Raw genomic sequence first — 16,721 nt, 5'->3', positions numbered from 1 at the left:
ATGATGAATTACTTTGTTCAAGTGATTAGTTATTTCAATGGGTGCAGAACAGAAAGGATGACATGCCAGTCGATTTTAGGACTAACGACATTGCTGACTGCTCATTTGTTTTTTTCAATACTTTAAACTTTATTTTTAAGGTGCAATGAGGTATTTTTAAAAGTAAGCTCCTTTTTTACATTATAAAAACCACACATATTTGTTGAAACAATTTTATTATTACACAAAAGCATGTAGCTTAATCTAATTTTGAACATAATTTGTACCAACATTATTGCACTTACAATAATCAGCAAGTAATTTACAAACTCCATTCCAATAAAAATCTGCCATTCAATTTGTCACTGATTGCTAAATGATTGTTTTGATATCACCACAGGTGCTGGGACACTGGCCATCTAAGTACTTGATTACAGTAACCACTCCAGAGTTTTTTGAAGTGTATACAGATAGCCGCTCTCACTTTGCCTGCAACATGTAACTAGTGGATTGAGTAGCTCGTTAACTGTTATTGCCAGTTCCAAGCCTGGGTAAAGGAGGGTAGCGTCAGGAAGGGGGTGTGGCCAAAAAAAACTGCCAAAACCAAAACAATGATGTATACTTCTCAAAGTAAATGTTCCGGAGCAATAGTATTCCAATCAGATCTTGGGGGAAGACGTTTTGTGAAGAATCCAACAAAAGAAGAGGGCACAAAAGAAGCAATGAAGTGTAAAATCAGAGTCAGAACTTTAAACATTGGGACATTGAAGGGAAAGAGTCGAGAGGTTGTAGACATGGTGCAAAGAAGGAAGGTAAATATCCTGTGCTTACAAGAGACTAGGTGGAAGGGTGAGAAAGCCAAACTATTGGCAGAAGGATACAAGCTGTTCTATAGCAGTGCAGACAAAGAGTCCAGAAATGGAGTAGGGATTATTGTGGATAAAGATCTAAAAGAGGAAGTCTGTAGAGTGGACAGAATCAATGACAGAATCATGAGCGTAAAATCATATAAAATATTAGAGGAGACGTCATCACAGTTCTAAGTGTGTATGCACCCCAGACAGGGTGTTCAGAGGAAATGAAGGATGAAGTCTGGAAAATCCTAGATGGAGTAACAATGGAAATACCAGACAATGAAAGGGTGATAATTGCGGGAGATTTAAAAGGACATGTTGGTAAGAGGAGGAGTGGGGAAGATAGAATTCACGGTGGATGGAGCTACGGAGAAAGAAATGCAGCAGGGCACAAGATTGCAGAATACACTGTACCTTCTGACCTAATGATCGCCAATACCTACCTTCAATCGTACAGGAGCGGAGACCATAAAAGTCAGACAGACTACTTGTTGTCCAGAAGGAAACACATAAAGGAAATAAAGCATACCAAGGTTATTTACAGCGAACATGTGGCTGCGTAACACAAACTTGTAGTGGCCAATTGTGAAATGGTAGTGGAGAAAAGACATAAATGTACCACGCAAGGAGAACAAATAAGAAAGTGGTGGAAACAGAAAGAAGAGGTGTTGTGAGAAAAATTCAAGGAAACAGTATTAAGAGAAGGAGTGGTGGAGTTATTATAGCAATCTAATTACAAAAGCTGGAAAAGAAGTGCTGGGTGAAACAACAGAAAAGGGACCACCAGAAGATAAGGAGGCATGGTGGTGGAATGAGGAGGTTCAGAAAGCGATACAAGCGAAGAAAGATGCATAAAAAACAATGGACTTAACAGGAAGACAGGAGGATAGGGAAGCCTACAAGACCGCAAAAAAGATGGCAGAAAGAGCAGTGGCAAAAGCAAAGGCTGAGGCAATGGAAGAGGCATATGAAGGGCTGGCAAGAAGACAGGACGGCAGGCAACTCCTGTGGATTGCTAAAGCAAGAGATACGGTGACTGAGGACATAACATCAATGAGGCAGATAAAGAATCAGGTGTAGTAGTATACGACCTTGAGAAAATCCTGAATAGGTGGTGGAAGTACTTTGAAAGGCAACTGAATGAGGAAAATGTGCGAGAGAAGTATGAGGATGGAGATATAAATGACAGAATGACCCAAAGTATCTGTAGGGAAGAAGTCGAGCACGCGATGAAGTAAATGAAAAATGGGAAAGCCCTAGGGGCAGACCAAATCCCAATAGAAGTATGGAGAAGTCTGGGAGAACAGAGAACTGATATTCTCTGGGATCTAATGCAGAAGATCTGGAAAGGAGAAAGAATGCTGCATGCATGGAGAAGAAAAATACTGGTTCCCATATATAAGGGGAAAGGGGATATCCCAAACCGTAACTATTATAGAGGGATAAAACTGATGTCCCAAACAATGAAGATCTGGGAAAGGATAACTGAGAAGTTGCATCTAGAAACTGAAGTACGTGAAGATCAGTTTGGAGTTATGCAAGGAAGAGGAACAACCGATGCAATATTTGCACTAAGGCACAGAGAAGTACAAGCTGAACTGCATATAGCCTTTATCGATCTTGAGAAGGCATATGATAGAGTGCTGAGGCAAAAAGTATGGAGATGTCTTAGAAGTAAATGCCTGCCAGAAAAATATATCAGGCTGGTAGAAGACATGTTTGAAGGTGCAATGACACAAGTCAGGAGCAGTGCAGGTGCAACAAAGGCATTTCCAGTGAGAGCAGGACTACATCAGGGATCGGCTCTCAGCCCATATCTCTTTGACCTTGTCATGGATGTACTAGTCAAAGATGTGAGAAAAGAGGCACCTTTGAGCATGATGTTTGCCGATGGTATTGTAATCTGTGAACCCACCCAGTAGGCACTTCAAGACAAGCTTGACCAGTGAAGAAAAGCTCTAGAGGAAAGGGGAATGAGAATTAGCAGGATGAAAACAGAGTATATTTGTACAAAGGATGCCAAAGATCTATGTATTAACCTGCAAGGAGAACAACTGATGCTGGTCAATAAATTTAAATACCTGGGCTCTTACATGCAAAGTGATGGAGGACTGGAGGATACAGCACAGGATAAACAGTGGATGGATGAATTGGAGGAAACTGAACTGAGTACTGTGTGATAAGAAGGTTAGCTGCAGAATGAAAGGAAAGCTTTACAAGTCTGTGGTGAGGCTACGATGCTGTGTAGCGCAGAAACTTGGCCCATTACAAAAACCCAAGAGAAAAAGATGGAAGTAGCAGAAATGAGAATGTTAAGGTGGATGAGTGGAGTGACAAGAAAGGATAGACTAAGGAATGACTACATCAGGGGAACAGTGAAAGTGAGGCCCATAGCGAAGAAGATCCAAGAAAGTGGGCCAAGATGGTCTGGACATGTGATGTGCAGAGAAGAGGGGAGTACTGCGTGGGAAGAAGAGTTGAAGACCTAGAAATCAAAGGATCAAGGAGAAGAGAAAAACTGAAACTGAGATGGAAATACACAGTAGCAGGGGACCTAGGGGAGGAAGGGTGGCTCAGAGGAGAAGCACTGGATAGGCATCTATTGAAGAGAAGGATCCAGCTAAGCAACGCCGGCCCCACATGATGTGGGAAAAGGATGAGATGATGATGATGATGATAGTCACTCTCACGAAACAAAGAAATCCCTTGACTAATCTATCTCTGCCTTTAGCTTTGGATTGATCAACATAGTTTCTTCAGGTTTCACAATACATCTCAGAACTGATTTTGTCACACTGAATCAGAAGTTACTTAAGCAAGCAACATCTCCTGCCTATCCCAGAACACAGAGCATATGATCTTTTGGGCTGAAATTATTTATGTGAACTTCATTTTCTTTCATGATGTTGAATACCAGCATTCTGTGCATTTATAATTTAAAAATTAAGGTTTCCATCAGAGATGAATGTAATGTTTTTATTAGTGACTAATTTTGAACATTTTCATTCATTCTCAAACCATTACCTACATTAGAAGGCACCATGTTATTAACAAAATGTGAAATCCAAAATTTCAAACATTCTGTGTGCACTGATTAATGATGTGTAATCACTCTTTTCTGGCGTACCTGCATTTGTAATAGTCCACTATACATAATACACTTGTTTTTACATCATATCAAAATAACAAATGTTTTCTAACTGCGTTACAAGTGTCTTGGTACATTTAAAATTCAATTTGCATCTTTAGTTGTTCAGGCAAAAAAAATTTACAGGTGTCTTCAGTTATTTATTATGTGTTCAAATGCTCTGTGTCTCCAGAGAGCATAGTGTGATAACTAAATACATAGATACCACTTTGATAAATGTCTCAGATATTATTGCACTATTTCATAATTTACTGATATGTCATCAGGTAACTGCTTTACTCAAAGTTGATCAAATATTATTCACGCTGTGAGACAAATTAGGTACAAGACATAGCAATAAAATTAGTGGGCTAATTAGTAATCTACATACTATATCTACATGGCTACTCTGAAGTTCACATCAGTGCCTGGCAGACGGTTCATCAAACCACCTTCACATTATTTATCTATTATTCCACTCTCAAACAGCGTGTGGAAAAAATGAACAGCTGTATCTGTCTGCCTGGACTCTGATTTCCCTTATTTTATTACAATGATCATTTCTCCCTAGTTAGAATGGTGTCAACAAAATATTTTCTAAATCGAGGAGGAAGTTAGTGACTGAAATTTCCTGAGGAGATACCACCGCAGTAAAAATGTCTTTGTTTTAATGATTTCCATCCCAAATCCTAAAGTGTGTCCATGACACTCTCCCCCCTATTTCTCGATAATATAAAATGTGCTGCCCTTCTTTGAAGTTTCTGATGTACTCAGCTAATCCTATCTGGTAAGGATCCCACAATGTGCAGCAGCACTCCAAAAGACGGACAAGTGTAGACTAGGCAGACTCTATAGTAGATCTTTTACTACTTCTATGTACTACCAACAACACACAGTCTTTGATTCGCCTTGTCTACAACATTTTCTATTTGTTCTTTCCGATTTAAGTTGCTCGTAACTGTAATTCCTATGGATTTAGCTGAATTTACGACCGTTAGATATGATTGATTTATCACGTAACTGAAGTTTAATGGAAACCTATTAGCGCTCATTTGGATGACCTCACACTTATCATTATTTAGGGTCAGTTGCCAATTTTCACACCATACAGATATCTTAATTAAATTGTTTTGCAATTCATTTCTATTTTTTGATGACTCTACTACACAATAAACGACAGCATCATCTGCAAACAACCTAGTTCAGAGTGGTTGCTAAATCATTTAGATACATACAGAGCAGCAGAAGGCCTATTACACTACCCTGGAGAATGCCATAAATCAATTCTGATTTCCTTGATGACTTTCCGTCAGTTACTATGAACTGTGACCTCTTTGACAGGAAACCATTAATCCAGTCGCACAACTGAGATAATATTCCATAAGCAGGCAATTTATCAGATACAGTGTCAAAAGCCTTCTGGAAATCTAGAAGTAGGAATAAATTTGAAATCCCTTGTCAATAGCACTCAACACTTTGTGTGAGTAAAGAGTTAGTTGTGTTTCACAAGAATGTTTTTTCCTTTTTTAAATGCATGTTGACTATGTGTCAATAGACCATTCTCCATTCTCTTCGAGGCAAATCATAATGATAATGATTTTAGATGAGGGGCACTCAACATCGTGGTCATCAGTGCCCTGACAAAAAGTTGGCATGCCTATCTCATAAAAGGAGTGCGGAGGGGGGGGGGGGGGGGGGGGGAATCGATGCTCTCCCCATGAGCGGATCAGTTTATAATGCATTAAAGTCTGTCTCCCTTCCCCACCAATTTAAGAGTGAGGCCTGACAGTTCACAAAATTTCATCACTCTTGCAATGACTGAGGACATTCTCTTTCTGGGATCTATCTGTATAAACTATGATAAAACTGTGGTATCCATTTAAAATGGAAGAAAACAAAGTTGAGAAATGCAATCTGGAATATAAGTTTTCTTCTATCATGCCAAGCTTAAAATCACTTTGAGTCTCTGAAGACACCAAGGCAGCAACACGCTGCATCTCTGGCTGTATATTCAGAGGCCTGATAGATCCAGATCCTTGAAACAGTCAGTAGCATGTAACCCCAACGGCTCGGTCACAGAGGGCCGATTACTGAACCACTGTTCAGAGTTGGGTTAGCTCACTACACTAAATGCCAATGACAGATTACGCAATGACTTTGAGTGCCTGTCGAGCTAGAAAAATACTTTGCCGATGCACCTGCCCATCTTTCCCCACTACTCTCTTTTTCGCTCCTTTTTCCCCCCACCTCTCTGCCCCATAACCTCCTGACGCTGTGCCTGTTGGCATTCTAGTCCTTGTACACTCTGCCACACAGCATTCATCTCTCTCTCTACCCGTACCCTACTATCCCTTCCCCTCCCCTGCCTCTCCAGATTCCTGCTTGCATCCCATTTTATAGTTGCATTCTCAACTGAGATATGCTAGAGGAGGCAGTAATGTGTGCACGAGGTGTGATAGCTTGCGTATATGAACGGTGTGTGTTTTTCTTTTGCTGATGACAGCTGTGGCCAAACCTTTATGCAAGTGTCTTTTAACTGTGCCTGACTGCAGCTTAACATGTCTTCTTTAAGTAGCAATCTATCTTTTCCTACATTGTTGATATTCCTACGTGCAGTTTCCATTTGAAATTAGACTCAAGTGTTCTTTGAACCTTTCAGCAATTGTATAATTCCAGTTGGGAGGTCAGTAAAAGGATCCAATTATTATTTTATTTACAAATGTTATAGCGATATTCCTAGATCTATGGTCTTCCTGTGTTCAACCTGCAACCTTTGAGACTAAAGACAATGATGCACTAGACACAGAACAAACTCAAACTCACTGTTTTACTAATAGGATAGTAAACCTAGTCAATATAGAATTTTCTAAAGAGGAAGAGCCTTTATTAAAAAAAGGTATGAAATATATTCTCACTGTACATATAACAGAAAGTAACATAGCTAATATGACAGCTGACATAAAAACAGCATGCACACAAATGAAAATGACACATGTAGAAAAGCAGAGATAGCAGTCAAGGCTAACAAACTGATTATGAAAGAAACACAGAAGACAAACAGAAATTAAACGCACAAGAATACTAAACTTATTGCCAGTGTTAATACTAAATTTAAAGAAAACAAAGCAATAACAGTCAGGGCTGACAAAGGTAGAGCTATAGTCATAGCTACGGAAAATCACTATACAGATTTTTGTAGACAATGAAATTGCAGAAGTTGACAGAGACTGACTGAAATTGTTTCATGCCTCCCTCATGAAAAATGTTAAAAGTATGCAATTTCTGTTAATTCCACATGAGAAAGACTAATTAACATGAATCCCACACTCCCTCCAGCCAATGCCTTCATAAAATTCTACAAAGAGAGCAAAAGTATGTACATGATTATTGATGGAAGAGAGGCTCCAATGACAGAACTGAAAAGGTTGTTGTGTAAAAAACTAGTGAGCTCACACAGATTTCCAATGAACTATAGTGTACCTAGTAGTGTAGTGACCTGCAAATCACTGACAGCATGCTACTAGCATCATTTGACACAGTAGACCTATATCCTAAAGCACAAATAGATGAAACTTTAAAAATAATAAGAAGAGATTTAACACACTATGGCAATGTGGGAAAGGACAAAATAATACAATTCCTCGAACTACTGGAATTTAGCTTGAGTTTTAATTCCTTTGAATTCAGTGAGAAAGTGTACCGACAGAAGCATGATTTGGTGATGGGCAGCTGCCCCCCTGGGACATATTTATCAATAATATAGAGACAGCAGTGTTTCAGAATAGCTCACTCCTGACAAAGAAGATAGTTACTGTGTGCACAAACTTTATACAGATGATACATTCGTTGTAATAAAGGGAATGGGAAAGGGATCTTATTGACTTTTAACCAGCAGTATTGCAGTATTACACACACAATGTAAAATCCAAGATGGAATGTAACAACATTATGAAAAGGATAGTTGCTACTCACCATGTAGCGGAGATGCTGAGTTGCAAATAGTCACAACAAAAAGACTGTCACAAAACGAGCTTTTGTAAAACAAGGTCTTTGTCGAAAACGAAAACACACACACACACACACACACACACACACACACACACACACAATGACCACAATCTCTGGCAGCTGAAGCCACATATAGGAGAAAAAATTATTACACTGAAATATTATGGCTGTACTATGGAAAAGTTAGTGCACACTTTCCTTAAGCAGTACAAAACAGCATTTGAACAGCAGGTCAATTAAGGTTTAAAGTAAAACATGAAAATGTAAAGAATGAAAAAAGTATTTAGCATCTGGTGTATTTGATGTGTACAGAATACAATGTGGAACATGCAATCGTTTCTATACAAGCCAAACTGGTCAGAATTTTATAAGTAGATACAAGAAAGACATCAGCCAAACAACAAGACTGCTTTTGGGCCATCATTTCTGAAGCACAAAACATACTGCATGTGATACTGAAAATACTATGAAAAATTTACACACAGCACCCACAGGAATGAATTTAGAGATATCCAAAGTGTGGGAAATATATAATGTGGAAGATAAAGGAGGCAGACAAACTGGTGAACAAACAGTCTGAATTTCGAATTTAAATATTAATGATACACGATTCAGTAAATCAGTTAACTGGTGACATATCAGCAAATTGTGAAATAGTGGAACAATGTCTGAGACCTTTATTGATGCTGTATTTAGTTATAACATTACGATCTCTGGAGAGACAGAGTATATGAACACACAATAAACAACTAAAGATGACTGTCAAAATTTTATGCATAAACAACTAAAGATGCAAATTGAATTTTAAATGTACCAAGACAATTGTAATACAATCAATCATCATTTGTTATTTCAATCTAATGTAAAAACAAATGCAGGTACACCATAAATGAAAGATTACACTACTGTAATCAGTGCCCACAAAATGTTTGAAAATTTTGAATTTCACGTCTTGTTAATAGCCTTGTGCCTTCTAATGTATGTAATGGTTTGCGATTGAATGAAAATGTTTGAAGCTAGTCACTAATAAAAATATTACATGCAACTCTGATAGAAACCTTAATTAATAAATTACGAATATACTGAGTTGTTGATCCTTATACCAATGCAATATAGGAATTACTTAAATTCCATGGGTTGTCGTTTCAATTCTGTCCACCGTATTTTGTGTTCAACAACAATTTAGCTTAGAAATTCATTAGCTCTAGTACAGTATCACTCAAGGAAATTCAAAGCACTGGCCACTAGACTGCTTTTGAGGTAGTATCAGTATTCTGTAAATATTTCACAAACACCACTTCCTGGTACTTGAGGAATAGTAACATCTGTTTTTGTGTACCTTTTCGTCAAATAACTACACCGAGTAGTTAGTGATGATAGAGGGTTGCCCTTTTGCGCTCCATCTTTAAGATTAGCACAGTCATCTTCAAGTCATCTAACCCATTTCTTTACCATTCCCTTGCTCAGAGAAAACTCCATAAGTTCACAAACTTGCTGGTGAATTTTGCTGGCTTTCATGTCTTCTACACACAGAAAATGCATCACTGTATATTTCATAATCAATAGGACTTTCAATTAATGAGGGTATTTTAAATAAGCACAAACAAATGTAAATACAAAGAAAAGATTCTCTTATGACGTTTGTGGGTAACCAACAGATGCAGGTACATAGCACCAGCAGCAATATCTAGAGATGGTACTCACTTGAAAAAAGATGCCTACTACCTTATTTACCATTCTCAGAGTTGCAAAACAACAAAATCAGATTAGACACACGAGTGTTTATACAAGATTTTCACCTTTGAACACTCCGTCTTGGTCAATTCCAGCCTCATCTAAACCCTGTGCATTGATAAAACGTACTCTTATAACTCCTTTCAGTGCTTGTGATGGAAGCATAGCTAGCTGCCTGTATCCATCCTCAACAATTCGAGATCTGTGAAAAGTAAAATGATTCCCATATTAGTTAAATAAATTATCACATTTAGAAAATAAAGTACATCAAAACAAAATATTCATAAAACTATTGGAACACACCGAATTATGCCATCTTTTTGACCAACAACTGAACTGTCATCCATACGATCTTCTTCTTATTTTCTTATTCTGTGGCTCTACAGGTTCATTCTATATCACTCATCTGTGCCAAATGGCTCATCCATCTAGATTTGGTAAATTTCTCACGACTGTACTTCCTCCACCTTCCTCTTTCACAGGTCGGTCCAGTGATTCTTCGAACCATTTTTCCCTCAAAGACATCTAACATACTATCTTTTGAGTTTAACGACCAAGTTTCCGAGGCATATGTAAGCACTGGTCTCATAAGTGTTTTGTAAACAGTTAATTTGGTAATACAAGTTCCTTGACGTAAACAATTTTTAATGCAAAATAGGCTATGCTACTGTTATTAATGTCTATTTAATTTTGTAAGAGGTGTCATTCGAGTAGGTGGTGGTCGATTGCGGATATTTAAACTCCTTCACTCTCTCAAAGTGTAGCTGCCCAAAGTATTGAGGTTAACATGTTGTCCTTACATGCTTTCCCAGGAGGCATACACTGAGGTGACAGTGTCTACAGTGTGCTGAGGATACCAAATTTCAAGCATTATCTCTTACCGCAAACAACAGATCGCCAGACAGCCTTCACTTAACGACCACGAGCAGGGGCATTTGCGAAGAATTGTCAGCATTTTTAGATGAGCGGTACTGCATGAAGTAACTGCAGAAATTGACACGGGACATATCTGTTAGGACAGCGGAGCAAAATTTGCCATTAATGGGCTGTGGCAGCAGATGACCAACACGAGTGCCTTTACTAACAGCACGACACTGCTCGCAGTGCCCCTCCTGGGCTCACGACTGTATGGGTCGGACCCCAGATTATTGGAAAACTGTGGCTCGGTCACATAAGTCCCGATTTCAGTCGGTAAGAGATGACGGTAGGGTTCAAGTGTGGTGCAGACCCGTCTAAGCTGTGGACCCAAGTTGTTAACAAAGCACTGTGAAAGCTGGTGGTGGCTCCATTATGGTGTGGCCGTCTTCACATTCTCTGGTCCAACTGAACCAATCGTTGACTGGAAATGGTTATGTTTGGCTACTAGGAGACTTCATGTTCCCGAACAACAATGTGATTTTTATAGATGACAATGCCCCATGTCATTGAGCCACAACTGTTCGTGATCGGTTTGAAGAACATTCTGGACACTTCGAGGAAACGGTTTGGCCACCCGGACCACCCATCGTGAGTCCCACTGAACATTTATGGGACAATATTGAGAGATTGTTTGCGCACAAAATCCAGCACCGGCAACACTTTTGCAATTATGGATGGCTGTACAGGCAGCACGCCTCAATATTTCTTCAGGGGACTTCCGACAGCTTGTCAAGTCCCTGCCACATCGAGCTGCTGCTGCACCATGTCAGGCAAAAGGAGTTCTGCCGCAGAATTAGAAGGTATCCGTCACTTTTTACACCTCACTGTATATATTTTGTTTCGTGCTGGTCAATATTCAATAATGTACTCGTACTGGCATCTTCGAGTACGATGAGTGTCTCCTACACTGCACCTAAAACAAAATTCACATACAAACCCAATCATCGTTCCATAAAATTTCGAGAGAACTTTTGGATGTTTGTAACTTCATGTCACTATATTTTGGCCCAGAGTCTTCTGGCCATCTCACTTGAAAAGCATCATTCAATATGCCTTAGACAAACGTGTTTTGAGTAAGGTCTTAAGGGATATGAAAGATCCACTGTGGTTTAATAGTTACGTTAGGAACCTGCTACGTAAACAAAGAGAGCTTCATCTCAGATTCCAGAGAAATTCACGTCCCTTAAGACCTTACATGAAACATGTTCATCTGAGGCATATTGAACAACGCTTTTCAAGTGAGATGGCCAGAAGATTCTGTGCCGAAATATTGTGGCAGGAAGCTACAAACATCTGGCAGTTCTCCCGAAATTTTACGGAACAGTATGTACACCGCGAAAGTTTTAAATCTCACAAACCCAACCATTGTTTTTAGCATACGATGGTAAGTAACCTGCCTCTTTGGTCAGCAGTCATCTTGCACTAAGGGAATACTTAAAAGTTGATTAAGTAACAGTTGACAGTATTCATTTACACACTTTCACTATTAAGAATGATCTTTGTTGTTACTGTGTTAATTAAGTTTAGTTTAATTATGTCTTATATTGCTTTAACACATCAACATTATAGAAACCTTTACTTAACCGATTTCTGCACTGACCGAGAACACTGCTTTGAGATGTGATACATTTAAAACTTTGTTAGGACTGCTATATCGAGGGAAAAACTTATGTGTTTCTTTCTTCAAATTTGAGCTAAGGTGTACTTCCTTAATTAGTATCAAGTCATCCACATCAAAGTTAAGTGTCATAGCTTCTTCATTACATTTACGTAGCTGTTTATCTGCTGTTCACTGTAAATTTTATTTTACAACATTGTCTACGTTGTCTCCATGTATGTTATCATTATTGTGTGGCCATTTAAACAATTTCAACAGGGGGTCACCTATGAGTTTACCCTGCAGTATTTCAATGGGAGATAAACCTGTAGACACGTGTGGAAGTTCACTAAGTACTACCTTGAACTCTGGTATTTTCTGTGCCCAATTGTACGTTTGTTTGAACAATATGTCAATGTGTCCTACATAACCTACTGATTTCTTTCATGATACATTCAGAAGGGTTGCTTTGTGAGTGGTATTCTGAGATAGCAACGCGTCTAACACTTTTCCATGCTAAAAGCTCTTCAAAGGCTTTACTCACAAACTGTGGGCCATTGTCTGTCAACAATCTCTGTGGCTTTCCTATATCTGAGAAATATTCCCACAGACATCTAATCACTCTCTCTGTGTTGGCATGGTTGATAGGATAGAGTTTAACATAATTGTACCAACACTCGACTAGTACAACTGGCAGTTGGCAAGAAGGCAGCTAGGAAGAGGAGGTATTCATACAGTTTTACTTTGCGTATATGCAATAGATTTGACCAACTGTCAGAGTTGAGTGGAGAGGAGCCTCATGTAGCAGTAGATGTAGTCCTCAGCAATTAGGAGGCCTAGGTTAGTTGCAAAGTCTAGCAGAAAGAAGAAGGTTCTACTGCTAGGTAGTTCTCACGGTAGAGGTGTGGGCCAGCAGTTGCAGGAAGTGTTGGGGAGTGAGTACCAGGTCACCAGCATTGTGAAGCCTAGTGCAGGGTTGGCTCAAGTGACTAATAGCATAAGGGAGTTATGCAGGAATTTTACTAAGAAGGGTCAGGTAGTGATAGTGGGTGGAGCAGGGAACAGTATCGATAGGGACGGGAAATATGATGTGAGTGGTGACTTAGTTAAGATAGCTACTCAAACTGGTGGCAGTAATGTGCATTTCATGCAAGTGTTTCAGTGTCATGATCGGCCTCACCTTGATGTGGCTGTTGGGTGCGTTATCATGGGGCTGGGGAGGTCGCTGATGGCAGAGGGCATCGGTAACATCTCAGTGGTGCCAGTTGGGTCTATCAGTAGATCAGGTTTCATTAGGCAAGGCCTGCACCTCAATAGGTATGGGAGGGGAGGCTGGCTAAGCTTAAACGTGACAGTGTAGTGGGTGGTGGTGGTGGTGGTGGTGGTGGTGGGGTCACTCACGGAAAAATTCCTGTAGTAGTTGGTGTTAGAGCTGCAACTTTTTTAGACTGAAGTCAGCTGATAGGTATACATAGTTAAAGGAAGTCCCTGTAACTAAGGGCTCACCTTCCGAGAATGCAATGTTTCCAAGTAGAGAAGGATTTAGCATATTTCATCAAAATATAAGAGGTATTAGAGATAAAGTTAGTGAACTGCTTATAGATTTTGTCTCTGAAATTATTGGTATATCAGAGCACAACTTAAATTTAATCTGCCAGGAAGTTTCATATCAACGCACACTCCACTGCAGAGTGAAAATCTCATTCTGGAAACATCCCCCAGGCTGTGGCTAAACCATGTCTCCGCAATATCCTTTCTTCCAGGAGTGCTACTTCTGCAAGGTTCACAAAAGAGCTTTTGCAAAGTTTGGAAGATAGGATATGAGGTATTGGCAGAACTGAAGCTGTGTGGACGGGTCGTGAGTCGTGCTTGGATAGCTCAGTTGGTACAGCAATTGCTCACGAAAGGCAAAGGTCCCGAGTTCAAGTCTCAGTCCGGCACACAGTTTTAATGTGACAGGAAGTTTCATATCACCACTTAAATAATTTGACAACGCAGAGGCTTCTTTTACCAGGATACAGATTAACTGGCTGTTTCTCAAGGAGTTCCTTCTGGGGTGGGGGAGTGGCTTTGTACATACAAAACAGTACTCCATTTGAGCCCATGTGTACCACGACACTGCACTGAGCAGACATCTGAATGTTGTGCAGAGGCAGTTGAATTTAGTGAAACTAAACTTCTAATTGTTGTTGTTTATAGGTCCCCTAACTCCGGCTTCATAGCATTTCTACCCAAGCTAGAGAGGGTTCTTGAGTCCCCTTCCAGGAAGTACCAGATATTAGTCATATGTAGCGACTTCAATATTAATTTTGTATATGATGGTGCAAGTAAAAGGATGTTGGTAGATCTCCTAAATTCATATGATCTCATGCAGACTGTGTTCTTTCCAACTAGGGTGCAGGGGAACAGCAGCACAGCCATAGACAATATTTTTATTCATTCTTCATTACTAGATGGGCATTCCGTTAGTAAAAGCAAGAATGGCCTTTCAGTAAAAGCAAGAATGGCCTTTCAGACTATGATGCACAAATTTTAACACTAAAAGGCTTTTGCACTCAAACCATTGTCATATTTAAGTACAAACTATGTAGGAAAGTTAATTCAACATCAATAGAGAGTTTTTTAAACCTTGTCAAGGAACAAGAGTGGCAGGATGTTTATAGTTCCGATAAAATTGATGATAAATACAAAGCTTTCCGTAACACATTTCTCATGCTCTTTGAGAGTTGCTTTCCATTAGAACATTCTAAACGGAGTACTAGCCGTAATAGGCAGCCCAGGTGGTTGACTAGTGGGATAAGGATATCTTGTAGAACAAAGCGGGAATTATATCAAAATATTAGTAGTCACAACCAAGCTACAGTAGCCCATTACAAACAGTATTGTAAGGTACTTCAAAATGCCATTAGGAAGGCAAAGAGTGTGTGGTATGCAAATAGAATAGCTAATTCACAGGATAAAATTAAAACCATATGGTCAGTTTTGAAGGAAGTGTCTGGTCAGCAACATAAGGTCAACGATATAAAGTCAGTTTGTAGTAAAAATATTTCTGTTACTGATAAATCACATATATGTACAGTATTTAACAATCATTTTCTGAGCACTGTTGGTGAATTAAATAAAAATTTAGTTTCTACAGGGAATTATATAACTCTCTTGGAAAATGCATACTTCTCTGTGATACAGACAAGAGGGAGATTGAGTCATTAATTAAATCACTGAAGACTAAGGATTCTCATGGTTATGATGGAGTGTCTAGCAGAATATTAAAGTACTGTGCTGTACATGTTAGCCCTGTATTTAGCGATATTTGTAATTTTTCCTATAGGAATGGTCAGTTTCCTGAGCGATTAAGGTACTCAGTAGTAAAGCCACTTTATAAAAATGGAGAAAGCGATAATGTAGATACTTTTAGACCTATTTCTATGCCATAAGTGTTTGAAAAAGTTATTGAAAAGGCTGTGTATGTAAGGATAATTGATCATTTCATATCACATGATTTGCTATCAAATGTACAGTTTAACAACTGAAAATGCTATATTATCTTTTCTCTGTGAGGTACTGGATGGGCTAAACAAAAGGTTTCAAACGCTTGGCATATTTTTTGATTTAACTAAGGCATTTGATTGTGTTGATCACAAAATATTGCTCCAGAAGTTGGACCACTATGGAATACCGGGAGTAGCTCACAATTGGTTCACCTCTTACTTCAGCAACAGACAGCAAAACGCCATTATTCACAATGTTGATAATGACTGTGATGTGGGGTCTGAGTGGGGTACTGTCAAGTGGGGGGTGCCCCAGGGATCAGTGTTGGGGTCACTCCTGTTCCTTATTTATATAAATGAGATGCCCTCTAGTATTATGGGTAACTCTAAAATATTTCTGTTTGCCGATGGTAGTAAAGGATGTTGTGTGCAACATTGGCTCAGTTTCAAATAGTGCAGTACCTGACCTAAGTTCATGGCTTGTAGAAAATAAACTAACACTAAATCACATAAAGACTCAGTTTTTTCAGTTTCTAACCCCCAATTCAACAAAACCTGACGTTTTAATTTCACATTATGGGTATATGATTAGTGAAACTGAACAGTTCAAATTTCTAGGTGTTCAGATAGATGGTAAGCTGTCGTGGAAAGCCCACGTTCAGGATCTTGTTCAAAGACTTAATGCTGCCATTTTTAGTATTCGAACGGTATCAGAAGTGAGTGATCGTTCGACACAAAAATTAGTCTACTTTGCTTATTTTCATTCACTTATGTCATTTGGTATTATATTTGGGGGTAACCCTTCCCATTCAAAAAGGATATTTTTGGCTCAGAAACGGTCAGTTCGGGCAATAAGTGGTGTAAGTTCACCAACCTCTTGTCGACCCCTGTTCACGAGTTTGGGTATTTTGACATTGGCCTCTCAATATATATATTCCTTACTGTCATTTCTTGTTAACAATATTAGCTTATTCCCAAGAATAAGCAGCTTTCACTCAGTTAATACTTCACAGAAA

At 39.1% G+C, this 16,721-nt stretch overlaps 1 protein-coding gene across 1 annotated transcript in view; it reads right to left on the bottom strand.

Annotated features, from left to right (window-relative positions):
- The window catches only part of LOC124545912 (ubiquitin-protein ligase E3B), a 273,159-nt gene that overhangs the window by 119,569 nt on the left and 136,869 nt on the right, over positions 1 to 16,721 (bottom strand). The window contains exon 11 of the mRNA XM_047124876.1: positions 9,768 to 9,904. Within this exon, the coding sequence (XP_046980832.1) occupies positions 9,768 to 9,904 (137 nt within the window). The remainder of the gene's footprint in view (positions 1 to 9,767; positions 9,905 to 16,721) is intronic.

The sequence above is a fragment of the Schistocerca americana genome, chromosome 1, assembly GCF_021461395.2.
Source record: "Schistocerca americana isolate TAMUIC-IGC-003095 chromosome 1, iqSchAmer2.1, whole genome shotgun sequence".
Lineage (NCBI taxonomy): Eukaryota > Metazoa > Arthropoda > Insecta > Orthoptera > Acrididae > Schistocerca > Schistocerca americana.
Note: the sequence above shows the minus strand (reverse complement) of the source record. Positions and strands in the feature narration are given on the sequence as shown.